The sequence below is a fragment of the Ogataea parapolymorpha genome, chromosome IV (assembly GCF_000187245.1).
Source record: "Ogataea parapolymorpha DL-1 chromosome IV, whole genome shotgun sequence".
NCBI classification, from domain to species: domain Eukaryota; kingdom Fungi; phylum Ascomycota; class Pichiomycetes; order Pichiales; family Pichiaceae; genus Ogataea; species Ogataea parapolymorpha.
The window spans coordinates 97,697-123,000 of NC_027863.1; the positions used below are offsets into that span (position 1 = coordinate 97,697).

The 25,304-nt window shown below is 44.7% G+C and overlaps 18 protein-coding genes across 18 annotated transcripts; 9 read left to right on the forward strand and 9 right to left on the reverse strand.

The window, feature by feature from the left end:
• Window positions 1–85: 85 nt before the first annotated feature.
• HPODL_00946 (putative trans-sulfuration enzyme) lies at window positions 86–1,213 on the forward strand (the record flags this gene model as incomplete). The annotated part of the gene is made up of 1 exon (XM_014079392.1): window positions 86–1,213. One exon carries the CDS (start codon window positions 86–88, stop codon window positions 1,211–1,213), a length of 1,128 nt encoding a protein of 375 aa, XP_013934867.1.
• Window positions 1,214–1,268: 55 nt separating this feature from the next.
• HPODL_00947 (uncharacterized protein) lies at window positions 1,269–3,149 on the forward strand (the record flags this gene model as incomplete). Its single annotated transcript, XM_014079393.1, has 1 exon — window positions 1,269–3,149. The coding sequence occupies one exon, from the start codon at window positions 1,269–1,271 to the stop codon at window positions 3,147–3,149; it is 1,881 nt and encodes a 626-aa protein (XP_013934868.1).
• HPODL_00948 (Adenylyltransferase and sulfurtransferase UBA4) lies at window positions 3,146–4,315 on the reverse strand (the record flags this gene model as incomplete). The annotated part of the gene is made up of 1 exon (XM_014079394.1): window positions 3,146–4,315. One exon carries the CDS (start codon window positions 4,313–4,315, stop codon window positions 3,146–3,148), a length of 1,170 nt encoding a protein of 389 aa, XP_013934869.1.
• A 44-nt stretch (window positions 4,316–4,359) lies between these two features.
• Window positions 4,360–5,004, reverse strand: HPODL_00949 (U3 snoRNP protein involved in maturation of pre-18S rRNA; the record flags this gene model as incomplete). Its single annotated transcript, XM_014079395.1, has 1 exon — window positions 4,360–5,004. The coding sequence occupies one exon, from the start codon at window positions 5,002–5,004 to the stop codon at window positions 4,360–4,362; it is 645 nt and encodes a 214-aa protein (XP_013934870.1).
• Window positions 5,005–5,082: 78 nt separating this feature from the next.
• On the reverse strand, window positions 5,083–6,822 carry HPODL_00950 (Pre-rRNA-processing protein ESF1; the record flags this gene model as incomplete). The annotated part of the gene is made up of 1 exon (XM_014079396.1): window positions 5,083–6,822. The coding sequence occupies one exon, from the start codon at window positions 6,820–6,822 to the stop codon at window positions 5,083–5,085; it is 1,740 nt and encodes a 579-aa protein (XP_013934871.1).
• Window positions 6,823–6,931: 109 nt separating this feature from the next.
• HPODL_00951 (uncharacterized protein) lies at window positions 6,932–8,683 on the forward strand (the record flags this gene model as incomplete). The annotated part of the gene is made up of 1 exon (XM_014079397.1): window positions 6,932–8,683. The coding sequence occupies one exon, from the start codon at window positions 6,932–6,934 to the stop codon at window positions 8,681–8,683; it is 1,752 nt and encodes a 583-aa protein (XP_013934872.1).
• Window positions 8,684–8,704: 21 nt separating this feature from the next.
• HPODL_00952 (putative ribosomal RNA processing protein (10)) lies at window positions 8,705–10,093 on the reverse strand (the record flags this gene model as incomplete). The annotated part of the gene is made up of 1 exon (XM_014079398.1): window positions 8,705–10,093. One exon carries the CDS (start codon window positions 10,091–10,093, stop codon window positions 8,705–8,707), a length of 1,389 nt encoding a protein of 462 aa, XP_013934873.1.
• A 101-nt stretch (window positions 10,094–10,194) lies between these two features.
• Window positions 10,195–10,849, forward strand: HPODL_00953 (putative membrane protein; the record flags this gene model as incomplete). The annotated part of the gene is made up of 2 exons (XM_014079399.1): window positions 10,195–10,221; window positions 10,265–10,849. 2 exons carry the CDS (start codon window positions 10,195–10,197, stop codon window positions 10,847–10,849), a joined length of 612 nt encoding a protein of 203 aa, XP_013934874.1.
• A 328-nt stretch (window positions 10,850–11,177) lies between these two features.
• HPODL_00954 (Flocculation suppression protein) lies at window positions 11,178–13,019 on the forward strand (the record flags this gene model as incomplete). Its single annotated transcript, XM_014079400.1, has 1 exon — window positions 11,178–13,019. One exon carries the CDS (start codon window positions 11,178–11,180, stop codon window positions 13,017–13,019), a length of 1,842 nt encoding a protein of 613 aa, XP_013934875.1.
• A 20-nt stretch (window positions 13,020–13,039) lies between these two features.
• On the reverse strand, window positions 13,040–13,768 carry HPODL_00955 (uncharacterized protein; the record flags this gene model as incomplete). Its single annotated transcript, XM_014079401.1, has 1 exon — window positions 13,040–13,768. One exon carries the CDS (start codon window positions 13,766–13,768, stop codon window positions 13,040–13,042), a length of 729 nt encoding a protein of 242 aa, XP_013934876.1.
• Window positions 13,769–14,125: 357 nt separating this feature from the next.
• Window positions 14,126–15,463, reverse strand: HPODL_00956 (Mitochondrial chaperone BCS1; the record flags this gene model as incomplete). The annotated part of the gene is made up of 1 exon (XM_014079402.1): window positions 14,126–15,463. The coding sequence occupies one exon, from the start codon at window positions 15,461–15,463 to the stop codon at window positions 14,126–14,128; it is 1,338 nt and encodes a 445-aa protein (XP_013934877.1).
• Window positions 15,464–15,643: 180 nt separating this feature from the next.
• Window positions 15,644–19,480, forward strand: HPODL_00957 (ubiquitin carboxyl-terminal hydrolase 25/28; the record flags this gene model as incomplete). The annotated part of the gene is made up of 1 exon (XM_014079403.1): window positions 15,644–19,480. The coding sequence occupies one exon, from the start codon at window positions 15,644–15,646 to the stop codon at window positions 19,478–19,480; it is 3,837 nt and encodes a 1,278-aa protein (XP_013934878.1).
• Window positions 19,446–21,203, reverse strand: HPODL_00958 (uncharacterized protein; the record flags this gene model as incomplete). Its single annotated transcript, XM_014079404.1, has 1 exon — window positions 19,446–21,203. The coding sequence occupies one exon, from the start codon at window positions 21,201–21,203 to the stop codon at window positions 19,446–19,448; it is 1,758 nt and encodes a 585-aa protein (XP_013934879.1).
• A 230-nt stretch (window positions 21,204–21,433) lies between these two features.
• Window positions 21,434–22,423, forward strand: HPODL_00959 (Vacuolar protein sorting-associated protein 74; the record flags this gene model as incomplete). Its single annotated transcript, XM_014079405.1, has 1 exon — window positions 21,434–22,423. One exon carries the CDS (start codon window positions 21,434–21,436, stop codon window positions 22,421–22,423), a length of 990 nt encoding a protein of 329 aa, XP_013934880.1.
• A 71-nt stretch (window positions 22,424–22,494) lies between these two features.
• On the forward strand, window positions 22,495–22,837 carry HPODL_00960 (uncharacterized protein; the record flags this gene model as incomplete). Its single annotated transcript, XM_014079406.1, has 2 exons — window positions 22,495–22,533; window positions 22,568–22,837. 2 exons carry the CDS (start codon window positions 22,495–22,497, stop codon window positions 22,835–22,837), a joined length of 309 nt encoding a protein of 102 aa, XP_013934881.1.
• Window positions 22,838–22,919: 82 nt separating this feature from the next.
• HPODL_05179 (uncharacterized protein) lies at window positions 22,920–23,357 on the reverse strand (the record flags this gene model as incomplete). Its single annotated transcript, XM_014079407.1, has 2 exons — window positions 22,920–23,287; window positions 23,345–23,357. The coding sequence occupies 2 exons, from the start codon at window positions 23,355–23,357 to the stop codon at window positions 22,920–22,922; spliced, it is 381 nt and encodes a 126-aa protein (XP_013934882.1).
• Window positions 23,358–23,481: 124 nt separating this feature from the next.
• On the reverse strand, window positions 23,482–24,612 carry HPODL_00961 (RNA polymerase-associated protein LEO1; the record flags this gene model as incomplete). Its single annotated transcript, XM_014079408.1, has 1 exon — window positions 23,482–24,612. The coding sequence occupies one exon, from the start codon at window positions 24,610–24,612 to the stop codon at window positions 23,482–23,484; it is 1,131 nt and encodes a 376-aa protein (XP_013934883.1).
• Window positions 24,613–24,707: 95 nt separating this feature from the next.
• On the forward strand, window positions 24,708–25,244 carry HPODL_00962 (uncharacterized protein; the record flags this gene model as incomplete). Its single annotated transcript, XM_014079409.1, has 1 exon — window positions 24,708–25,244. One exon carries the CDS (start codon window positions 24,708–24,710, stop codon window positions 25,242–25,244), a length of 537 nt encoding a protein of 178 aa, XP_013934884.1.
• Window positions 25,245–25,304: the final 60 nt, after the last annotated feature.

Sequence of the window (25,304 nt, forward strand, 5' to 3'; positions counted from 1 at the left end):
TTAATTTTCTTGAAATATTTTTTTTTTCTGGCGGTGTAGTTGTCAAACGAGATCCCTAAATGTAAATTGCTTAATATCTTAAAATATGTCCCATCTCAGCACTAACCTCGTCCACGGCGACGATAACACTTTTAGAAGAGTTCCTGACGTTATTCAACCAATTAATGTCACAACCACCTTTAGCTACAACGAAGATCCAGAGAAGCTTGTTAAGGCGAAGGATATAAAAGAGGGCGTTATTACCACAAGGGACCCTGTGTATTCTAGACTTTCCCATCCAAATTCTTCAAAATCTGAGGCAGTTTTGGAGCAATTGCTAGACGGCCATGTTGTTGTTTACAACTCCGGCCTTTCAGCGTTTTTCGCGGCACTCACCTACTATCATCCGAAGGTGCTCGCTATTGGGAACGGTTACCATGGCTGTCATGGAATAGCCAATCTTTTCACTAGAATTTCTGGTCTGAAGCAAGTTAGCCTGGACCAGTACGACCAATTGGGGCCTGGCGATGTTCTCCATCTAGAAACCCCAGAGAACCCGTTCGGTACCGCCCACGATTTGAGCTTCTACGTGGCCGAAGCCCATAAGAGGGGTGCGCACGTGATTTGTGATGCCACATTTGCTCCTCCCCCTCTACAGACGCCGTTCGATTTTGGCGTCGATTTGGTGATGCACTCTGCAACCAAGTACTTTGGGGGTCATTCCGACCTCCTTGCAGGCTGTCTTGCCACAAAAGACATCAAGGTGAAGAACCAGCTGGTTTTGGACAGGACCTTCCTCGGAACCACCATTGCCAATCTCGACAGCTATTTGCTGCTGAGATCGCTCAGAACGTACGAGATGAGGATCCTCAGACAAAGTAGCAGCGCAGAGAAAATTGTGGCGCACTTTGCAGCCAACAAGGACAAGTATCCGGTGCTGGACAAGATTTATCACTCTTCTTTGCAAAAGGAGGACTTCATCAAGGAGCAACTCCGCGGCCACAGTCCTGTCTTTGCAATTGAGCTAACAACCCCAGAACTGGCCAAGAGACTGCCTTCTAGACTGAAGTACTTTCACCATGCCACCTCTTTGGGAGGTGTCGAGTCGATGATCGAATGGCGTGCAATGACTGACCCTGGTGTTCAGGAGACTCTGCTCAGAATCAGTATCGGTGTCGAACACCCTGATGACTTGATTGCCGACCTTGACCAGGCTCTATCGAGTCTGGGCTGAACTATGGCCTCTTACATAATCAGACCTTTTATTTTTTTAAAAGTAAACACCCTGTATGTCTGATAAGTCTACCCCAGAGCCGCAGGCCACGTCGACGGCAAACACGACGCCCGTCAAAGGCCGCAAGAACCGAGCAGTGGCAAAGCAAACTGCGGAAAAGCTGCTCACTGCGTTTGCAGAGGTGAAAACAACGGACACGTCCGAGGAAGAGCCTGGGAACGATCGCGTTATACTAGACGAGACGCCGGTCAAGAAAGAGACCAGGGGCCGCAAGCCAAAAAATTGGGTACCACCGCCGGGGTACGTTGCGAAAAAGAAGAGCTCAAATACGCGTTCCAAGACAGTAATAGATGACGATCTCTTCCGCACCCTTGAACAGGAGTATTACCAGGAACTGACACCTCTCGTATCGAATCCCTGGCATCAGAGGCCGGGTTTTAAAAGCACGCATCAGGGAGAGACAAGAGTTTTACATTTCCACGCATTGAACAGGTCCTACGCTCGAAAGTTTCAGCTAGGACGGGATCTGATGGAGCCGAACATCTTCCATGTGAATGATGAGCTGGTACAAAAGTATCCGTTTGAGCCGCTTAAGGCGATTCCTGATGGAATTGCGGATATTATTGAAGAGGAATTGGCCTATGAGGTTGTTTGTTCGCGTGTCAATTTGACAATGCCTGTCAAGTTTGGGTTTAATGATGGTGTACGCAAACTGCTCAAAGCCGAAGGCTATGCACAATATCCGACTAATAGCGTTTTGAGACAGGGGTTTGTGGTGAACACAGGCGGCGTTCCTCTGGTGAGCTCTTTTTTGAACAAACCCATTGATGGCAAGTACTATTTATTTATATCCGTCATAGACCACGCTGGAACAGACACTTCGGTGCGCAAAGAATTGTCCATATGCCAGCCAGAGAGCTATGACGCGGCGATACAGGTCTACCAGGTAGATCTAGACAAACAAACAGTCAGTCACGCAAAGACTATGATTATACCCTTTGGAGCTATCACATCGATGAAATGGCTTCTCAGCTCAGATCCGGATATCAGCTTGCTGGCCTGTGTTTGCAAAGATGGGGTTGTTAGAGTACTGAAGATTAATAAGCAGTTTGTTGAGTCTGGCCGGTATTCATGTCTCGTTGCTCCATCCGTGCTTATCAATATTTCTGAGTTTGACATCTTCTCCTGCGACTGGACATCCAGTACCACACTGGTTCTGGGACTGCGAGATGGACATCTCGCCGAAGTGGATATTACGCGGCCGCAAAAGCCGTTATTTGTGTTTGGTCTGGACGTGGAACACATTATCTCTGTGACGTCGACGTATTCTGACTCGCTTTTTGGCGTGCCGTCTCGCATAGTGGTGATATCGGCCACAGACTTCTACTACTACCTGGTTGATTTGGATAACATGAGAGTGATAGCGGAGTCTCAGAAGACCAAGGTCCCGTGTACCCAAATCCAGTACTCTGCTTTGGTTGATGGGTTTGTGGTTGCAGATGCCACAAAAACGCCAAAGTTTGTGAGCAAAAAAGACGTTCAAAGCTACGTTACACTAAACTTGTGGGACGATAACCAGGTGTTCTCCATTGGAGCTTCGGATTTTGCACCGTTTTTCGTGGCAGGCTACGTTAATGGTTCGGTAAGATTATACAATCCGATTAGAAGAATACATAGCACTGCCAAGCTGAAAGTGGCTCCCGCGTCTTTGCGCTTGATGAAGATGGATGTCAGCAAAGACGAATTTCGTTTGGATCTCAAATATGTGGTAACGTCGGATTCGAAAGACGTCGAAAGCCACTCCATCTATGACAACAGAATTAATGTGACAAGCTGTGCACTCGCAAACACGCCGTCCTGTTCCGGTTTGATCGCCTGTTCATTTGCCAATGGACTGGTGGCTATAGAACGAATCTTGAGCGCGGAATCGATTTAGTAAATAGGGAAGTTTGGGTCTATCTGCCGAGACCATTGCGTTAGCCCGCCTATGACATCCACACAGTTCTCATATCCGATGCTCTTCAAATGTTTCACTGCAAGCTGCGAGTCATTTCCAAATCGGCAAATAACGTATATCATAGTTTCCTTTGGCACATCCAGAGTGTCCATGTGTTTTAGTGCGTTGAGTGGTATATTAATCGAATTTGGCAGATGGACAATGGAATACTGTTCTTTGGCTCGCACATCGACCAGATAGGGCGCTCTCTGCGCAGAAAGCTGCTCCACAGATACTCTTTCATCCTTCTCAAGAACATTATAGTCCATCTTACCGCACCACACAGCATAGTCGAGCTCTGTTTCTATCACGTGCCTTGTTATTTCTCGCGTTCCGGCATTGCACACTCGGCACTTGGGCGATCGTCTGCGCATTTTGAACGTCCGTAAGCTTTGCAACGGGCCATAACCGCTGTATAAAGATAAAAAAGGTTGAAACTCCACATCCTCCCTCAAGTAGTAGCCACTAACCACCTTAATGGCTTCCAGTGCCATCATCACACCCATAATCCCGATAACTGGGCCAAGAACTCCTCCGTCGCTGCAAGCAGTCACAGAGCTAGGAGGTGGCGGTGTTGGATAGAAACAACGATAACAGGGACCGGTGTTGTTGAAATTGAGAATGGATAACTGACCCTCGGTCTTGAGACCAGATCCGGAAATAACCGTCAAACCAAGTAGCACGGCAGTATCATTGATCAAATACCGGGTGGCAGGAGTGTCCGTGCAGTCCAAAATGATATCATACTGTTCAAAAATTCCAAAGCTGTTATCCGGACTGAGAGCCACCGGATGAGTATTGATTTGCACTAAAGGATTGAGTTTGGCAAGCTGGAGCTTTGCAGACTCGCATTTCAACATCTCCACTGTTTCTGATGTGTGCAAGATTTGTCTATGAAGGTTCGAGATATCGACGGTATCGTGATCCACGATTCCTACCGTGCCAAAACCAGCTCCAACAAGATACTGCAAAGCTGGACACCCAAGACCACCGGCTCCAACGACCAGTACACGAGAATTCTTCAGCGAGATCTGGCCCTGCAGACCAAACTCGGGCACTATGAGCTGTCGCCCATAGCGAAGGTACTCATTTAAGGACAAAGACATGATTAATAGTGAAATATTTTTTATATGCTGCACAGCCTTATTAACTAGACGACCTTTTGCTTGACGAAGAAGCTCTTGAGGTACGTCAATTGCCAAGCGCAAGTCGCGAGCAAGACAATGACCTGGATGACAGTCCACTTCACAGTACGGTAGTTGACAGATTCGGATATGTCTCTGAACACGGCTTCTCTTTCTCTGAACAGGCTTTGCTCTCTGCGGATCTCCTGGAGCTTCTTGACCAGTTCGTTGGTTTTCTGGGTCAAATAATTGATGTCTCCAGTTCTCTTCGAGTCCACAAGTGGTTTGGCGTCTCCAATCACGAGATCAAAGAAGACTCTGTGTTTGGCACGTTTCGACCAGTCAGAGTGTCTTGGTGTCAGGCAGAATTTGTGTTCACCTGAGTCGTAAGAAGTGAACGTAAATTGGCCGGTCGGAGCGTTCTTCTGGGACACAACACGGTGGTTGTTGTCAAAGGTCTCATCCACAGTGATCTCCATTTTGAGGTTATTCACAGGAACGTAATCGTCGTCTTTAGGACTCCATTCATAAGCTTCGTATTTGCCCACTGCGATGGTATCTTTCGGCAATTCTTCAAAGAAACACTTCGTTTCATCGGTTTCCATGTAGAAGTGGAGAGCGTGGGCCACCTTAGCGGCCAAAAGCGCTGGAATCAGAAATCCGAATTTCATGACAACGCGTAAAAATAGTATAAAATTGGAAGAAAAAACACCCACAACAAAATCGTGGAAAGTAATTAATTTGGTGCTCTATTTACGACGCTTAATTTTTTGAACCAAGTCTCCCAACTTCTCGTTCTTCTCTCGAGGCTCCTTGGACTTACGCTTCTTCATCAGCTTCTCCATAGTAGCAGTGCGCTTGAACTCAGAGTGAGTTGGATCAATGGCAAAGGCGTGGTCCTCGAAGATCTCGTTGAAACGATCGTCGTTCTCATCGATGTCGACAGAATCGCCAGCTTCCTCCGACTTCTTGGCGTTGTTCTTGTTCTTTTTGTCCTTGCGCTTTTTCTTCTCCTCCTTCAACATCTGCTTCATGTCGAAGTGTTCATGTTCAGGTCCCTTGTCCTCGTCCATCATGAGTAATTCCAGCTCTGCCTTCTTCTTTTCGTCCAACTCCTGTCTCTCAGACTTCAAAGCCTTCTTTCGTTCCTTCTTTTCCTCCTCTGTTGCCTTCTTCAGCTCCTTTAACTTTTCCTTGCGCTTTCTCCGTCTCTCTTTCTCTTTTCTCCTGATTTTGTCTATGGTGGTTTCCTCGTTCTCTTTCTCTTCCTCCTGTCCCTCTAGTCCTGGAGTGAAAGTAATCTCCATGTCCACATCGTTCACATCCTTCTTCTCCAACACCTCGGAAACAAGGCTTTTATACTTGTTGACAGCCTCGTTGTCGCTCTCCTCAGAGTCAGAGGCCAAATAAGCTTTGAAGTCCATATCATCGATCTCCTTCTGTGAAAATGCTCTGGAAGCCATTGCAAGACGCTCGGCAGGAGTCTCGTCCCATGTGAGTTTAACCTTAGAGTGCTGCAACGCATCGGTGGTGAATGAGTTAGGCTTGTAATTGGATGGAACCTTTGTGCATTCATCTCGAGGAGCATCGTCAAATGTCATATCTTCTGGAACGTAACGAAGATCAAAGTGGTTAGCTGTAGACTCGTATTCAGTTCCATCACAATTCTCATATATAGCACGCGATGTTTGCACACTGTCACACCTCACAATAGCATAGTAGTATCTAAGCCTCTGAAGTTGGTATAATCTCAAAGCTTTAGAATTGTAATCAATGCCGTCGTCTTCTGTGTAAAGCTTTTTAGCTGCTTTGGCCAAATCTAAGTCCTCATCGTCGTCCGAATCGCTTTCCACCTTCTTCGACTTGAATATTTCCTTTGGAGGGCCCTCAATCTGTTCCTGCTGCATGCGCTGTTTTCCGTACTCAGACGGGTATATGCTCACCGAAAGAATTTTCCCACCTTTGGGGACAAATCCCATAAAGGTAGCAAAAAGGTCTGTGGAATTTATATGATCCCAATCCAGATTCACTACCGCAAAAGTACTTGTTGGTTCTCCTTCTGGAGGTTCATCTTCAAGCTGGATCTCTTCGCTATCTTCGTCGCTGACATGCTCACTATCATTCGCGCTCTCACTCTCGTCAGATGATGATTCTTCAGACACAAGTCCTCTTGCTCTATCTAGAATGTTGGATGCAGACTCACTCAACTCGCTGTCGCTTTCGCTCTCACTTTCATTTTCTTCTTCTTGACTTTCTTCACCCTCCTTCTTGTAATATTTATCAAAATCATCTTTCTTGTCCTCCTTTATTTTACGTCCATACTTGTCTAGCTTCCTTTTCTTTCCCAGCTTCAACTCGTCCTTCGTAAAACGTTCATCCACTGCAACCTTCAGGTCTTTACGCTTCGGGAGTCTAAATTTAGGGTCACTGTAGACTTTCGCAAACCGTGGGTCCTGAGTGACAACGTCCTTTTTCTTGTCCTTGGCCATGGATCTGAAAATTAATTTTTTAATTTTTTAATTTTTTATTATCCCGCTTTTTTATTTCTGTCAATGTATTTTCGTCCCATAATTTTATTATCTGCAGATATCTTTTGCTATGGGCCAATCTTCAAGTACAGAGTCCCCGGAAATAGCAAAGTTCACTAATGGCAAGCTCTCGCGGGGCGAGTTGGAGAATGCATTTATCAGGGATGCAACACGGTCATTTCAGCCAATTGAGCTGATCTCGCTTCGAGATAATCTGGGTCTTAAAGAGTTGCAAGGATCAACTGTTATCACAGCGAGACAATTGACCAACATTATCCAACTTCCGGAGACACCGGCGACGCAAGATATCACAAAATGCTTTTGCTTCTTAGCTCGATTTCCAAACTATCGCACAGGCTCCGATCTCAACGTTGCTGGGGTGCTTAAGGTATTGACGATACTAAACCCCGAGAAATTTGCACAGCTATTTGGTAATAACACCCGCTACTTCCTCATGCTGATATTTCTAGCCTTGAGTTTTGATTCAAGTCACGAGCCAGACCCCGATAAGTCGGAGAAAATGGCTTCTTCAGATGACCCAGTGGATGTTGTTTACTTGCATGATAAGCTTCAATGGATGCTCATTCCTCAAGTGCAATCATTTGACGGCATTGAATTCTCGCAATACCCTTTACCGGCCTCAAAGCTCCTAAGGATATTGACACTGCTGCTTTACGTAGCACCAATCAGTTTGGAGGTGAACCGCTCGCAACCTTTGGGAAAGCAATTCCAGTTCGACGACATAAGCTGGCTGGAGTACGAGAAGAAGGCAATGAATTTATTGCGTTCGTTTGACTTGGATTTGACAAGCTCCAACTACACATCTAGAAAAATTACATTTGCTACATTCGAGAAAATCATTGGTACTTCGTACTCCAACGGAACTATGCCGAATTTGCTTGTTCCATTATACCACTTGCTCGACTCGTTGCTTTATAATACAAGAGGGACTCTTCATAACATTGAATTTGCAGATTCTCGTATTCTTACGCGTCCGATGCTTTCACAGTTGGCTACCATACTGCCTGAGGAGCTTGTTTTCACCAGACTCAAGAAACTATTTGTCGGAGCAGAATCTGGATTTAGCATGCGTTCCATGGAATCGAAAGTTTTTAAGTGGAATGCTCCCACTATACTCTTAGTTTCTGGTAAACTAATTGAGATGCAACCGTCATCCATGCCTGTCCCGAAAAACAAAAAATATGCCGCTTTTCTGACCGAATATCCTCGCTTTCACGCATCAAACAACAAGTCACCTAAACCGCCCTCAGCCGATGATGACACATATACATTCATGGTTTATCTACAAAAACCATGGAAGATCAGCAATAGCGAATGTTTCGGAGACGAACACTCCTTCATTGCACAATTATCTCCCAGACAGATTATATACCCGCCTTCTGCATACGCACACAACTACGCCTATTTCAACACGCTGGGGGGCGGCCTAGGCTTTGGTAGCAAGCCGCCACTCATCAAAAATAATGTCCGGATTTTCAAGCCAGGAGAAGTGTCGCTCACGATTGAAGCTGCTATGGAAATTGCCAGCTTCCGTCACCTGGCTGTCCCAGGAACTTACAAAACAGGCTCAATATTTCCGCACGACGTGCCAGAGTTCGAAATCAGCATTAACATCACCAACCTCGAAGTTTGGGGATGCGGATCGCAAAAAGAGCTCGAAGAACAGAAAAAATTATGGGAATGGGAAAACAGGGAGGCAGAAGCAAGGAAGAAGCTCAATGCGATGCATTGGGATGATGGGAAGGCGCTGCTTGAAATGGCAGGTATGATAGGGAAACATCAAAGCGGCGGTAGTGTGTGACTCGCAGAATATATCTATGAACTATTTATGACCTTTTCTAGTAAGCTTTTTTTTAACATGCTTTTTCATTTTGGTTTTACGCTTCTCTCTAGCGGCTTCTTTAGCAGCTTTCTTTCTCTCCTTCTTGGCTTCCTTGTCTTCGTATTTCTTTCCTTTTGGCGTTCCTTCTTCATCTTCACTGTCTTCAAGGTGATCTACATCATCATCGCTCTCCTCGCTCGACTCCTCATCGTCATCTTCTTCCTCACTTGAAGATTCCTTTACTAAATCTCTCAAGGTGTCGACTTGCCCGCTCTTGAACTTATCGAAATCGCGCTCTTCCAAATGGTTCAGCGAGCTAACTAAATGCAATGATCTAAAAACAATGTCTTCTTGGTCATCTTCAGTCTTGTGAGGTAATGTAGCCAGATATTTTTCTAGCAAGTCCAAATTCTCAGGGTCGTCCAAAGCCAGTCGCCGATCGTTCTTTTCAGGAATCAAGTCAGTAATCAAGTTTGACCACGAGTCGATCACAAACCGAAATATCATTCTTTCGGGAAAAACATTGATGTTTTTTGTCCGGGAAAAAAAGTCATTCACGTTCTTGATATCCATTCGCAAGAAATCCATTGACATTTGATGATCAGGCTCCACAGACTGAGAAACATCAAACACATACAGCTCGCCCTTATGCACAATAGTGTTGTACTCGCTCAAGTCTGCGTGCACCAGCCGACATTTCTGATAAAGCCATCTCATGTAAATAAGCAGTCGAATGTAAAAGCGTGCTATTTCTTCGTCATCTTGAAACTCGTAATCTTTCAGTTTTGGAGAAGGCCATCCGTCTCCTTTGCTAAGATATTCCATCACCAAAACATGCGATTTGAGATCCACTGGCTCAGGAGAAGGGATTCCAGCAGCATGCAACCGTTTTAAATTTCTAAACTCTTTTTCAGCCCACAGGCGAACCATTTTCCGAGGATTCGACTGGTTGCGTGTATTTCTAAATCTGAACTCACCATCAACATACCTCTCGCGGTCTTTAAACACTAAAATGGAGGTTTTGTAAATCTTGACAGCATATTCTTTTCCCGTTTCTGAGTTCAATGCGTAATACACATTGGCTTCCTTGCCTGTTGATATGCATCCATTGATTTCCGTGATTGTTCCATTTTTAAATAGCTTGGATAAGAATCTCAGCGTCCGAGGATCGAGCACTTGTTCCACTGTGGCTCTTTCAGCTTTATCTCTGGTAATTCTATGTTTGATCTGATCCACCTTGATGTGAGACGCATATTTGTCCAAAAGTTCAGTTTTTTCTTTCAAAGCCTGGTTTGAAGCTCCTCTGACAGAATTAGACCTATTAATGGCCTCATCAGAGCTGTAGTCAGAATCCGACAAACTCAAGTCATCTAGATTCAAGTCGCTCATATTGTCAAAAAATCAAATAATTTTTTTTTCCACTTTGTGCACGAACCTGTACTGACAGTTTTGATTTAAATTTATTTAATTCAGAAATCAACAGTTTATAGATGGTGCTTATAAAAAGCCTACCGCAGGTATGTCTCATCGCGGATTTGTTGTCCAGGACTAACAGGATAGAAGTTTTTGGGATACCCACTTTATATAGGCGTGGAGCTGGTGCTGCTCTATGCCGTGATCAATAAGATGTGTGGCGTGTACGGTTTGCTTTCATTCCTAACAGGCCATCCAATCGATGCCGTGCAATGGGTGTACTATCTCTCGTCCACAGCAGTCATGATCCTATATATCCAGGGATTCCGGAGAGTACAAACACCAAATATAAACTGGTTTTCGCTTGTCGTTCTCGTTTATCTGCTCGACACGGTGATCGGATTTTTGTATACAGGTTATTTTTCCTGGTTGTGGTTTTCTGAGCACGATACTTCTGTGGAGCTTATAGCCCGTGCTGTTACGGAGGATCTTTCATCCCAATCTGCATCCGAAGCCTACGAACTATTTGTCACCGTCGCCCTAACGGTTGTTACCAGTTTGGTGCGACTATATTTCACCGTGATTATGTTAGCATTTTTCAAAGAGATGCGTACAGCAGCTAAATTCGATGCAAGATTCCGCATATCGAGCGCCTCTGCATCCTCGAGCGCTCTCAGATGGCTAAATAAAGCTCAACACCAATCATACAGCGTTCTGAATAGGATTGTTTAATCATAAGCGATGACGTTTTCTGGCTACTATTGTTTCTGTGCATATACATTAAATATTACGACTAACGGCAAGTGAAGTCCAATTGTCTCGATATTGCTAAATTGACCTGTATCCTGATTTAACACTAGACAGCTCAATCATCAGCAAGCCCATTGATTAAGCTGGGACATTCTTCGTTCTTAGAATTTCAAGACAATTCCGGTCCGGTAAAAAAAGTTGCCGAAAAAGGTTTTTGTTGAAAAGGAAGTATTCAGTGCAGCCCCACCAACAGTGCGATATTCGTGAAATAGATCGCTTAGAATCATCATATGTGCCAGAAATAGCCGTCATGTCGTCAGAAGAGCCGGTGGCAGTGGCCAAACAGGATGAAACAAAAGAAATTAAGGATAAAGAAACCAAAAATCCTAACACTTCGTTCATTCACAAATTGTACGCAATGTTGGAAGACCACAACCTTGATCACCTTATATGGTGGCATTCGAACCAGACGTCTTTCTATGTTCTTCCTTCCGAAGAGTTTACAAGAGTATTAAGCAATTATTTCAAACATGCAAATATTGCTTCGTTTATACGGCAGCTGAACATGTACGGGTTTCATAAAGTGAACGATAACTTTAACAACGAGACGCTAACCACAACACCACCTCCGTCAGACCAGACGGGCTCTAGAAAAGGCTCTAACTCGTCGAACAATTCATCATATGTCTGGGAATTCAAACACTCATCTGGCTGGTTCAGACAAGGAAACATCGAGGGTCTAACTCAGATCAAGCGACGCTCGTTCAAAAATATTACCTCACAAAAGGAAGTTCACAGTTTGAAGCTTCCCCAGACGGAGGGAATGAAAGACGCCCAAAATTACGTGCCATATAGGTACCATCCAAGTAGTCCGGGAGATCTGAACGACGCAACGATGCAAGAAGAAATGGATATGAAAGCTAGACTTACCAACTCTTATGTGCAACAGCAGATGAGTACGACGATGCCACCCAAGGAATTAAATTACCTAGAGCTCACCGGTCAGTATCACGATTTACTTAGAGCTTACGACGCTTTGACATATCGCTATAAAATTGTGAAAGAAGACTTAACAAAAACAAACTATGATTGTGTTTCGCTTCTGGACGTTCTTAAGGATGTCGTTGGGCTGATACCCAAAGAACCGGCTAACGAAATGATGACTACAAAATTGCTCTCGGAGTTGGAAAAGTTCAAGACCAACGTTCTTCAACGGTGCGCCGCGCGAGACATGGCTTTCAAACAAGTGACAAATGGCCTCGGACACTATGGCGAGGGCGGCTCAATCTTCTCGGACAGCCACGGATCTCTTGCTGTTCCGGTTCACACCCCTCATACGTCTATCTCTCATATACCCCAGCCTCCACCGCGCAACTCATCCGCCACGTCGTCCTTCCATCCTTATGACCAAAGTCAACTGCCTTATAAGGATATCAGATACAGTGGATCCTCAAACAGGCCCAGAAACTTATCTGTATTTGACCCATTGCAACCTGCAACGCCTTCAATGATCAACACTGGTCCTCCTCCACCTCCACCGGGCGAGCAATCGCCAGCAATTTTAAGTCAAATGCATGAGAGCGACATGTCACACCAATCTGCGCAGCAACCTATGCGTCGTAATTCTCCAGCAATAATGCCATTCTCGGGTTCTCCTGGTCCTGTGCGGCGGTCTTCTCCCGGGCCAGGAAACCTGCCTCCACCGCTGATAATGCAAACATTATCGGGAGTTCCTGCAGAAAGTGCTAAAACGAGATCGTCGTCTGCCAACTCGCTGTCATATCTTCAAAACACTGCTCCAGCTCCTTCTGGCTCGCCAACAAGCAATCTGAAAAGAGCAGGGTCGGTGCCATCGCAGCCGGTGGCGGAGGAAAAACGATCGAGTCAAACTTACTCACTGAGCAATCCGCCAAGATCGATACCCTCCCAAATGAACCAACGGTCAGTCCACGAACACCAGCAACAACAGACAGCACAGCAAAGCAGAACCAACTCCTCCAGCTCAGTGAGCGCTACATCTGTTCCTGGTTTCCAGAACACGTCGTCAACGACTGTGTATTCTCTCTTGAATCCTCCAAAAGGTCGCTCAGAAGAGCACAAGAGAGAACCTGAAGTACCTGAAGAAAGCGTCAAGAGAATCCGCACCCAATAGCTTTTAATTACACCGATTTCTTAATTGAGCGTATTTATTAATGAGTCGTTAGACTTTAAAAGCGGATTATTTCTGGCTTGAGTCAACTTTTTAGCATATTCGTCTCCGTAGAGGCACTCGATAGTGTCTATGAGTAAGCTATACTCTCCAAATTTTTTATCAGCAATAGAGAGTCCAACGCTCCTTACACGATCCTTCTCAAACTCCTCGTCGTACTGTATTTGGATCTTGCCCTTATTAGTAAGTACAAAATCACTGAAAGAGATAAACACATCTTGCCATTGACTATTATTCTCAAGAAAGACTCTATGCTGAAATAAATCTGTTCTAGATGAAGTATCCGTTTGAAAATTGATCATGAACTTCCGTGCTGGAGTTTGGTTTTTCACCCGCAAATGAACCGCGTAGAACGTCGACAGGTCCCACCAAAAGTTGGCAAATCGCTTGCTAAGATAAAACGGCCTGAAAGAATGCTTTTTTTGGCGATCTTTGGTCTTGAACATCGCCCATCCGGAATCCTTCACCTTTGGGTCAGCTGGGAGGTTAAGGTTCAAATTTCCATGGAATCGTGCGCACAAATTCCCCGTGTCTTCATCTCTATAAGGATCAAAGTGAACGGTGGAGAATCCTCCCAGTGATTCGTCAGAGGTGGTGATTATCCTGTTAAAGGTCTTTGGATCCTTGAAATCTAGAAGTACGAGTCTCAGCTGTTGGCTTGGGGAAACGTAGTTCTTGAATGCTTGCAACATAAATTACCAAAATGTGCTTACTCCTCAATTTACCCCATTCTAGCACAGCCCTATTTGACTTAACGTTCAAAATAGATAAAAAGTTTTAGAATAATAATAAACAAGGCAGATGAATCATCAAAAGATTGCAGCCCGGCATAAAAAGGTTTTACGTGCACAGAAGCCACTAAAATACAAGCAAAAGAACTTTGAGTTGCTTCTCTATCTAAACTATCTTCGTTTTATGAATGCACTTGTCAAAAAGGCTAACGAATTATCAGAGCAAGACGCGAGCTCCGAGATATTACACAAACATCTCGAAGACGCCAAATTGGAGATGCTACAGCGGTTCAAGGGCTAGTGAGTCATTATTATACATCATTCATAAAAGAAATTGTTGAGGTGGGGCTGTTTCAGCACCTCGATATTATCGATAGCAGCATCCGGACTTTCTTTGAACTGCACGAATAATCCCTGCAATTGTGCCGTACTGATGTAAGGCAACTTGAGCTCATTGTACTTTTTCATGAAAATATCGGCTTTCTCATCTTCTCCAGGATAGAACCGCAGGAACATTTGCTGGATCTGATAGTTTGTTGCGTTGTCGATCAGCACTTTGTAATCAATTCTTCCCGGTCTCAACAAAGCAGGGTCCAATTTTTGCGGGTGGTTGGTAGTCATGAAAGTAAGGATCTCGTCAGCAGAAGCAACTCCATCTAGAGCATTCAATAGGCCACTGAAAGTCACCCCAGCAACGTATCCTTGTTCTCTATTTTGCTCACGTTTATTGAAAGCAGCATCAATATCCTCCAACAGTAATATGGTTCGTTCTGGAATATTGTTCATCAAATATGCCAGCCTATCATCGGTCAAATTGGGCTCACTAATGTTCAATATCGCAATATTATAATCAAGCTCGCCGGCAAGAGCTTGGATGAAGCTGGTTTTTCCGGATCCTGGTGGTCCGTAAAGCAGATATCCTCTTCTATAAGGAATTCCTCTATCATGATACCACTTTCCCGACTGAAGAAACTCTTTCACATCTTTAATGATAGCCTCTTTAACACCATAATCAAGAACCACCGAGTCCATCACTCTCTTTTTTCGTGGTTGTCCAAAAGGTCTCCAATCCTGTCCCCATGACTTGAATAGAACCGTCTTCCCTTCTGCCATTTTCATTGCCATCGCCCTTGCCTCGTCCAGGATCGATGCCAGCAAGTATTTGTCTTTGTACAATGTCGTCAATGTGATAGTCTCTGTTGGTACACCGGAATTATGCAATCTTTCCGAACGCTCGCGCTTCACATAGAACCAGGCTCCGTCATATTTTAGCCAATGATTTCCTGGGCCAGGAACAAAGGAAAAACCCGTGGAGATCGAGCCGTTGGGATGCTGGACGTATTTCGTCTGAACGCTTAAATGTCTAGAAGATCTGTGTTTATAGTTCGACATCCAATGAAGAAACCAATCGTACGATTTATCTGTACTTCGTAACTCCAGATCCACAAGCATTCGCCGGTATGCTAAGCTGGCCAAAGAGCCCACAGACTTGCGAAGAAGAGCCAAGGAGCCTCCAAGCACCATGAGGCCTCCACCGGCCGTGAAGTATGGGTTCCCAGATATTACCGAAGGCAGCATATCCACCCCCGGTAGCTTGCTCTCGTCGATTGGAACCGGCTCTTCGGGCTTTTTTTCTCCGGGCAGATTTGGTGTCATATCTACTAAACAATTTATAGTGAAAAATCCACCAATATTATTTCTGGAACCACACCCGGGACCTTAGAATGCTATCAGTCTAAGAAATCTGTTTAAATTCACATTATTAACGGCAAACGGTATCCTGTCATAAACGTTACGGACTTTGTAATTTCGCCATCAGAGCGTCTATGAGTCAGAATGCCAGATTCCATACCGCCCCCAGATTACTCTGAAGTAGTCAATTCCGAGAGAACAGCAGAGCTTAACGAGCTGTATCCCTCTGTGCCACCTAGGAATGAGGACTACTCGCGCAATAAGGAGGAAGATTTAGCTGTTGCAGATGACCAAATTGAATTGGATGCAAGTGACGGAAGCAATGGGTCGATGGATATGAACTCCCCATATTTCGAGGAGATCCCTCCACGTGCAGCAGAGAAGACCTACAACTTTAAGGATGCCGAGTTCTTCAAAACAAGTGAACGTATACTAGATGATTTGAGAAATGACCCATTCTTTTTGCTGAGCGGATTTGATGTGTCGGGGGAAATTGGAAAGGGAATTCTAGGTGAGGAAACCGTTTACTACGCAGAAAGATTACACGGGTTTATCAAAAATTCATCCAAGAAATACCAGGCATTGATCCCGGTTTCCACGTTTGACCAGCTGAACACAGCAAAGCCCGAGGAATTGGAGGATGGATGGAAGTTATGGACCGTTAATGGTATCATTGCTCCATCGCCGCAATTGTCAATGCCCAGACACCCACTCTTCCATTTTAGAATCAAGATGAAAGGAAAGGGAAACGCCATGCATGTGAAACACAAGTTCTACAGCTTTGGTGATAACCAATTGCTGGAACAAGACAAGAAAGATTTAATGTTGGACGTTATTGGAATCAAAAAACAGGCATCTTTTGCGTCCGACGCAGAGCAAGAGTATAACAATAGGGTTTTGGTGGACTCAATTCCGCAAATAATAGACTCGGCGAATTATATCTGTGAATCCACTGGAACAATTCTCAGAATTGAACTTTATCCATCGGTTTTCAATTATGATGACCTCAAGCATTTTGAAAAGGAAGAGATTGAACTTAGGGTCTCGTCTTTTCTTTCTCAGTTGCCGGACAACGGTATCGATAAGTTTCCTGTTCCCTCAACGATTGACTGCTTGAACACATTGTTCAAAGTTCTGAAAGGTCCACTTACCAACTTAGACACAGACGATATCAAAACCCTCAAGCCAAACAATTCCGTTGTCTTGAGATTGCATTTACAATTGGAGCTCCTGCCTTCCAAATTGTTCTTCAGAGAAATAAATGATGAGCTTCAACCACCTCGATTTTCAGATTTGGGTCAGTATATGAAAGTTGGATATGACTATTACCTGAGGGCTCTGACAGAAGTTCTGTACCTAGGATCTATATTTTCTCCAACGTCAGAGTTTTTCAAAATCAAAACCACGTTTCAATCTGATATGGCCCAAGTGTTCAGAATTTTAAACGAGCCTGACCTCTCCAGTCAGCTACAGTACTGGGATAAATTTCAGTACATTACCGCTATGACTGCTCTTAGTATTTGTCCATACTATACGGACAACATGATCATAGATTGTTATTCGATTATGACTAACCTGAATCCTGACAATACGCCGGAGCTCTTTGATGCCTTGACGTATTGTGCTACATCAAGACAAGGAAATGATCTATCGATGTTTGTTGCCACACTCAGATCCAAGGGCGTGGTAGGTTTCATGGAGTTGAGAAGCTGTTTCCAAAAGTTTGGCTTTGACATCACAAACCCTGAGGTCGTACGGACTTTAACTGACGACCAACTCATATCTTCATACAAAAACAATGTGATTGTCAGCTCTACAAAGTACGAACGTTCGACCTTTAGAGAGGCCTTAGAGAAGGTTGGCCAATACCGAGAAAGCACAAAGATTCGGAATTTTCTGGATACGGAGCCCTTGTTTGATGTTTCCGAGGCATACGAAACGCTCGAAACAGACCCATCAGTGGACGATGATGTTCTAATTACCGCTTTTCAACTTAAAGCGGAGGATTCCGTCTATTACTCTTCCTTATACGCTAGAGCGCTCATGACCATTGCGCTACAGAGAAAGAGCCCTATGCTATTTAGTTACATCCACGCAAGCCTTCCACAATTTGCTCAATCGATTCCCTCGCTGGAGGAGGCATACGAGCTGATTGGCTGCGACCAGTATGCAGACGACTCCTCAGTGGTTAGAATTTTCCAGGAGAGAGTGGCCAAAGAGATGAACGTTGATTTCTATCGTCTTTGGGTTTGCTTGAAGGTGATTGGAGAGGCGAAGAAATCCAAGTTGATAGAGGGATTTCTAAACTCTGGAGTCATGGATTCCAGACTACTTTCCGTGGAAAAGACGCCAGCCGGATTGAATAATATTGGAAATACGTGCTACCTCAACTCGTTGCTGCAATACTATTTTGTCATTGAGCCTTTGAGAAGCCTGATTTTGCAATTCAACAAGACACTGAAGAGGCACAAAATTGAAAATGATGAAAACTACCTTGTCCGGAGAATTGGAGGAAGGACTGTTGGATACAAAGAGATTGAAAGATCCTACCAGTTCATGTATCAACTGAGGGACTTGTACGACAAGATGATTCATGAGAATACAAGATGCGTCCAGCCGACTAGGGAACTTGCTTATCTTGCTTTCAGTCCTATAAGTGACGAGGTCGAGTTCGCAGAGGATACGGGCGACCCAGAAGATGCAGTGATGGGTGACGATGAGGAGCAATCCGAAGTTCAAGAGCATGGAGAGGTGAGTATTGAGTTGGTTGAAAAAGCAAAGCACGATGAAGAGGTGCCTGAGACCAAGCTAGATGATCATTCCGTAATGGACGTGGATGAGAAGACTCCTTCAGCACCACAAAAGACTACGCTTCATAGTGCAGCTACGGCCAAAATTAGTGCAGATCAAATTGAAAACGCTCTTGAGATAGGAAGACAACAAGACGTGACAGAATGTATTGAAAACGTGCTGATTCAAATAGAAAGCGCGCTCGAGCCTGAAAATTTGGACTCAGACAATGAGCAGATTGATCTTGTCAAACAGCTCTTTTATGGAAAGACAAAGCAAATTTTGATGCCCGTTGATCCAGTGACTAAAGAGGAACTCAGTTCTGCTAGAGCACGGACGAAAGAAGAAAGATTTTTGAATCTCATTGTCAATATTGGTGATCACCCGAGAGACATTTATGATGCCTTAGACACGTACTTTACCGAGGATTTGCTTCAGCTGGACAATGAAGAGGTCAAAAGGTCTCTCACAATCACCGAGCTTCCAAAGATTCTGCAAATTCAGATACAAAGAGTTCAATTTGATCGAGAAAGGCTTATCCCTGTGAAATCAATTGAGCCGCTTCCATTCAAGGAAGACCTTTACATGGACCGGTATATGGAGACTACAGACAGTGAGCTTATCTCAAAGAGAAAGGAGGTTTTCAGGTGGAAACGGCAAATTGCCGAACTTCAAGAACGCCGGAGAAAGCTTACCGAACCTAATGAGCATGGTCTGCCTCTTCGGGATGCTCTTGATTCTACTAGGCAATTCCTTAGGTCACAGATTCTCAACGATATCGGGGTTCTAGTTGATTCGAACATATTGGAGGTTCTTGATGAACAGATTTCGAAAATTGACGAGCAATTAAACTTCATTAAGAGCGAGGTCGAGAGATTACAAAACCTGATAACTAATCAGTTCAGTGATCTCACCAATATTGGATACTCAGTGTTTGCAATCTTCATCCACCGGGGACAAGCTTCCTATGGTCATTACTGGATTTACATCAGAGATCCAAAGTCCAACCTTTACAGGAAATACAACGATGAAATAGTGAGCGAGGTGCCAATAGAAGAAGTGTTGAACTTCAGCGAGAACAACAGCGCAACTCCATATTATCTTGTCTTCGTGAAGAACGAACTTCTGGACGCGATCCAGCCTCTCAAAAGGGAAATTAGAGAGAGTTACCAACACGTTCCGGATCAATGACACTCATTAAAGCTTGGTCAATGTCTTTGATGAGGTCTTCATAGTCTTCGCAGCCAACGCTGATCCTGAGAAGATTGCTATTTGTCGATGGGCGGGCGAAGTTTAGGTTTTTGGATGCTAGCTCGACCACAGTTTCGCCTCCCTCGATGTTTGGGTTGTTACTCAAAAAATTGAATTTTGTGAGAATGATATCTGCCAGTTCTTCGCTTTTAAACTCAATGGCCAGCACTGGGTTATAGAATCCATTCAGTTGTTGTTTGACAAAGGGATCCAGCTGAAGAGAAGAGTGATGCAGTTTATTGATCACCATACTATACTTGTCCATGCTTTCTCTGAGATAAGTGACTATTTTTTCGGTGTTTTGACATTGGGTTAGCATTCTCATTTTATACGTTCTTAACGACCTCAGTAGCAGGAAGGAGTCAAAGTTGGCAATTGTAGTCCCGAGAGAGTGTCTTTCGCTGTGAAGATTTGCTTTATCTGTTTTTTTCTTGCTCACTACAAAACCTGCTCCCAGATCAGATACTCCAGCCAAGTATTTCACCGCAGAGTACACAACGTAGTCCGCACCGTACTTGAATGGGAATTGTAGCGGAGGCGGAGCAAGAGTGGAGTCAACGATGAGATATGATTGTTTTTCGTGCGCGAGTCTCGCAAACTTCGCGATATCTAATACATACCCTTCAGGGTTCATGGGCGTCTCAATAAGAATAACGGATTTAGGTTGGAGTCGCTCTGTTTCTTCAAGCGTCAGTTTTTGGAGTCCTGTGAGCTTCGAAAGCAGTTTGATAACTCGATGCGTTCCTTGGTATCCTGAATTATTGATGCAAATCATAGGCGGATTAAGATACGAGAGAATTCCCATGATGGCAGAGGTGCCAGAATTATATATGGTAGCATACCCTTCGGTGATATTCTCGAGGATTTTTTCCACCTTTTCGGAATTCGGGTGTGATCCTTTGGAGTAATTGAAGTTCTCGAGTACATAAGGTTTGCGCGAAAGCTGGTTCTGTAGTGGATTTTGAATAGTTGGATAGTATGGCAATTTTTCAGGTTGTGGAGGAGGAATCGTGGAGGGTGATTGAAATTCAACAGATTCGGTGTGATCTGTGTCTTGTGATATTTGTTCCAGCCCCGGAATGCTATTAATTAGATTTGTGAAGTGGTCATCGGAATGGATCAATCTGGTATTGAATCCCACAAATTGGTTATTAAATATTTCTTCATAGTTGAGGTCTATAGAGGCACTGTCATTGTATGTTTCAGCAGGTTGTGGTTGCCATTCACGTAGCCGACGGCCATTAAATATGCGATTGCGTTTCTTGAATGCATGCAGCCACCCTTTACTCAATTTGAAGGCTTTTGTAGGATAGCCAAGTTGCTCCATATATTTCATGAACAAGTTTGTGATCTGCAAATCCGTTATGGTTTCGTTTTCTGCGAAATAGCGGTCGATTTCCTCTTCGACAGCTTTAGTAACATCCGGATACTTTAATCGTGGCTTGCGTTTGTATGTCTCGAGCGTGGGGTTGCTGCTGAGCTGGGCCCTAAGAGCTGGTTCTTTCAAAACCCAGGTCGAGAGAGTTGCCTGGGATATACCAAACTCGCCGAGTTTCCGGAAATGCTCAATTGTTTCCCTTTGTGATCTAGACGGTGGCCCGTGAAGATAGTCCAGGACCTGGATTTTTTGCCTCAGAGTGGCTCGGGGCAGCTTATCAGTCATGATCACTGGATAACCGAAGTTTTACTATGCACAGCCTAGATTAAATAGGAGCATACTTTTTTTCATCAGTTCAGCCGAGTCGTGTGCTTGGCAAGCAAAATTACACCTCTACCTTTTTTCGAAAAGAGACAACAAAGCGTACTTCCGTCGGCAACAGCTATTTGATTTGGCATTGTAAACCAGCCCTCGCATCAAAACCGGCATAAGCGCGTCACACGGAAAACAACAATATGTCATCGGGATTACAAAGACGTCGGGGAAAACAGTCATCCACAATTGAGGAAAGCTCAGGAGCTCTTGAAGACGCAGGAGAACATAAGATCGCCTACGACCCAAATGATATCTCGGAATCGTCCAAGGGAAATCAAGTTCCTGTGCTGACCTTGATGGAGGAAGTTTTGCTCATTGGACTCAAGGATAAAGAAGGATATCTTTCTTTCTGGAACGACAATATCTCCTATGCTTTGCGGGGCCTAATAATCTTGGAGCTGGCCTTCCGAGGAAAGATTAGAATGGTGAACGACCCGGCGAGAAAGAGATTTGAGTTCCCAGACCGTCTGATCGAGTGCTGCGATGGTTCCATGACCGGGGAGACCCTTCTGGACGAAGCACTCAAACTGATCAAAAACGATTCTCAACATATGAGCGTTTCCAACTGGATTGACCTGTTGTCTGGTGAAACATGGAACTTGATGAAAATTAACTATCAGCTCAAACAGGTGAGAGAGAGGCTGGCTAAAGGCTTGGTGGACAAGGGCGTTCTCAAGACCGAAAGAAAGAATTTCCTTCTGTTCGATATGGCTACACATCCTATCCAGGACCCTACACCAAAGAGAAACGTCATATCCCGAATTCTCGCTATGCTTACAAACCGAAACTTTATCATAGAATACGACGAGAAATACTTCCCACAAACCGTCAAGTACAAATATCTCCGGACAGTTTGTCTGGTAGCAGGTTGTTGTGCTGCCAATGTTTTGGAGAACATTCTAATGGACCTCAGTTTTGAAAGCCGCGATAATGCATTTATTAGGGCCGACGAAATACTGAGCCAGTTCAGCGAGTATCCATTTGTCAATAAAGGGTCCTCAATTGGCGTGGGGATGAACCTTTTTTCGGAGATTGAGAAGGAGATCGAAACCGACAAACCGGGAGACCTTGTTTTGGAAGTCGTGGCTGCCGTGATCAGCGTCTTCAGCAAAATGGACTCCATAATCTAATGTGCTGAGGGGATATGTAATAGATTAGGTAACAAAATTATTTCGTCGACTAAAAGATAAAGTTACCATCGATGGAGTACTTAGTTATTGTTTACGATAAACCCGGAACTGTAAGTGAACTGATAATGCCGTGACTAACGCCAGAGCCGTGCAGCTATTAGAGGAGAGCACCTCAAAGGAATCCCAGCAGCCTTCAACAAGGGTGTGACCAATTGCGGAGCCATTTACAAGGACGATGCAAAGACCGAGTTTGCGGGATCCTCCTATAACATTGTGGCCAATTCCAGAGAGGAGATAATTGAGTTCCTGAAGACTGACCCTTACTACAAGGCAGGCATCTGGGACGTGGATAATGCCCTGATTTACCCATACGGATGTGCAGGACGACTTGCCAAAGATATTATTCAGCCATGACGACTGTCGAGGCACGTGATATAGATTTACAATCAATGTTATCCTCAAAATATCCTCTCTGTATATTATTGGTATGTATTGTTTAGTAGCCCACACTGATCAAGTAGTCGGCCAATTGCTCAACAATCTTGGCTGCCTCGCCGGCCTGGACGCCTGCCGGATAGTGAGCGATCAGAATGGCCTGTTTGGTCTGCACGCACAAAACGCCCTCGGCATCGTGTTTACCGTAAATCGACCGTGGGTCGGCACGAATGCAAACGTTTTTCTGACCCTGAATGTGCAAACCCGATGCGTACAACTGGGAAGGATTGGTAAATCCGCGGACAATCTCCTGCACCTCGTTTGGCTGCAATTGGAAGTTGTTAGTGGTGGCCCACAAAGAGGATCCATCGGCCGCGTAGATGGAAGCCTTGTCCAATTTTCCGGTAGCGACGAGATTGTCAGTGTATGCTAGAGGTTAGGGTTTCAGATTTCGGATTTCTCGATGCTGGTGCATTTGCAACTTACCGTTCCAAGACATGACTAGAAAATCAAACCTGTTTTTTTTCGCAATGTCTCTCTTATTTATATGTAAGAAATTGTACCTGGAACTTTAGGGATGTAGAGTTACCCGGATGATATGGTTTTTCGTATATTAATGTACACTAGTCCTCGTCCTCTTCGTCGTCAAGCACCACACGACGCTTCTTCCGCACGACGGCACCTTCATCATCTTCCTCCTCCTCGACCTCCTGAGATTTTTCCCGGTACATAGCTTCTCCGGCACGCTTGACGTTTCTTAGCTTCTCAGCAGCTTTATCAAGCTCGTCATCATCCAGGCCTGAATCTTGCTCGTTGTCGCTGACAACAAAGTCGTCCTTGTCATTGTACTCGCCGTCGTCCTGATCGTCCTCGTCCTCGGCAGCGTCAATGGAGTGTGCCAGACTTGTTGTTCTGGACTCGCGCTCCTGTCGTTCTTCCTCCATTGCCAGTTTGGCAAGCTGCTTCCGTCTGGCCTTCTCGATTTCTCTCTGGGCCTTTTCCATCTCTCTTGCCTTAAGCTCTGGATCCTCCGTTGTGACTATGGTATTGATCTTTTTCGATTTCTTCAGGCGTAAATTAGACTGCAGGGTGTTGGCCAGAATTTTGTGTGCTCTGGAGCTGGTGGAAGAAGGAAGGACTTGGATGCTTTTCTTGAGTTCCGTCACTGGGAGATACAAGTCGCCGCTCTCTGCTACCAGAATCTCATCCTCGTTGTTGTTAAGTTTGATGTTGAAGAACTCGTCTCCAATTTTCAGCGACATGGAACCGTCCTCCCACTCAACGATCGAGGCGTTGGATTGTTTATAAAGTTCGTCCGAGGCTGTCTTTGCATAACGCCATCTGATAGTATTTTGCACCTCCAGTTTTTTGAACTCCAGAGAATCTTGCAATTCCTTGCTTGTGCTGTCTTTTAGAGAGTCTTTCAAGAACTCGTTAATATTAGATTCAAACGTGGTAGGAGCAAACGGTTCGGGGTCCACGAAGAGGTACCGCGGCAAACTAAACACCATAGCATCTCCAGTGGGGACATGTGATCGAGGATGTCTAGGAATCGATATGTCTGCACGGGTAGGCTCTTTTTCCTCCACCTCCTTTTCGTCGTCATCGTCATCGTCAGCACTGTTTTGCACATCGTTGTTTTCGTCATCTGAAACATTGACAGCTGTTTCGTCTACCACTTCTTCATCGCTGGCATCTCCAAACAAATCATCAACCTGCTCTTCGCCAGTCTTCTCGGGTTCCTCGCTGCTCATCAACAAACTAGATTAATTTTCATTTTCTTGATGAAAAACTAGCTTGGTTATGTGCCCACAAAATTTACCCCAATTTCTTATAGCTTGTTTTAAGGATGCTGTCAACGATTCGTCCTGCCAAAGCAGGATTCTTTCAAAGGAGCTCGAAAAGTTCCGTTCCGCTGCTTTGTCGCTATAGCTCTCATCAAAAAGACCATGGACACTCAGAGGAACACCACGATCATGACGACCATCACGAGCTACCCCTCAGCGAGGAGGAGCCCATTGTGAATAGATCAACACTCACCGGAGCAGCTGCTGTTGTACTTGGCTTTGGGTATTACTATGCCAATGAGAACCACAAGAAGAACCACGATGGCAAGTCGCTAGTCTCGAGAATTCACTCACCCAACGTCTGGGGGCAGCTGGAGGAAAACTTTTTGGCTTATCGAGCACGGGTGGAAAAACAAAGGGACATAACTGAGCTTCTCACAATGCCGCAGAGAAGAGATCATCGGGCCTCATTCATTGACAACGATGGAATCCCTGGTAGATTTTTCAGCCAAAACGCAAATTGCGAGTTCAACGTGATTCAGGACTTCTCAGCGCTCCCTGAAAGAAGAAAGCCTGGCTATGAGGGCTCGGGCCACTAGAATTCTTCCTATATAGGATCTATGCCGACTACAGCTTATTTATTGGTGTCTACCTTATTT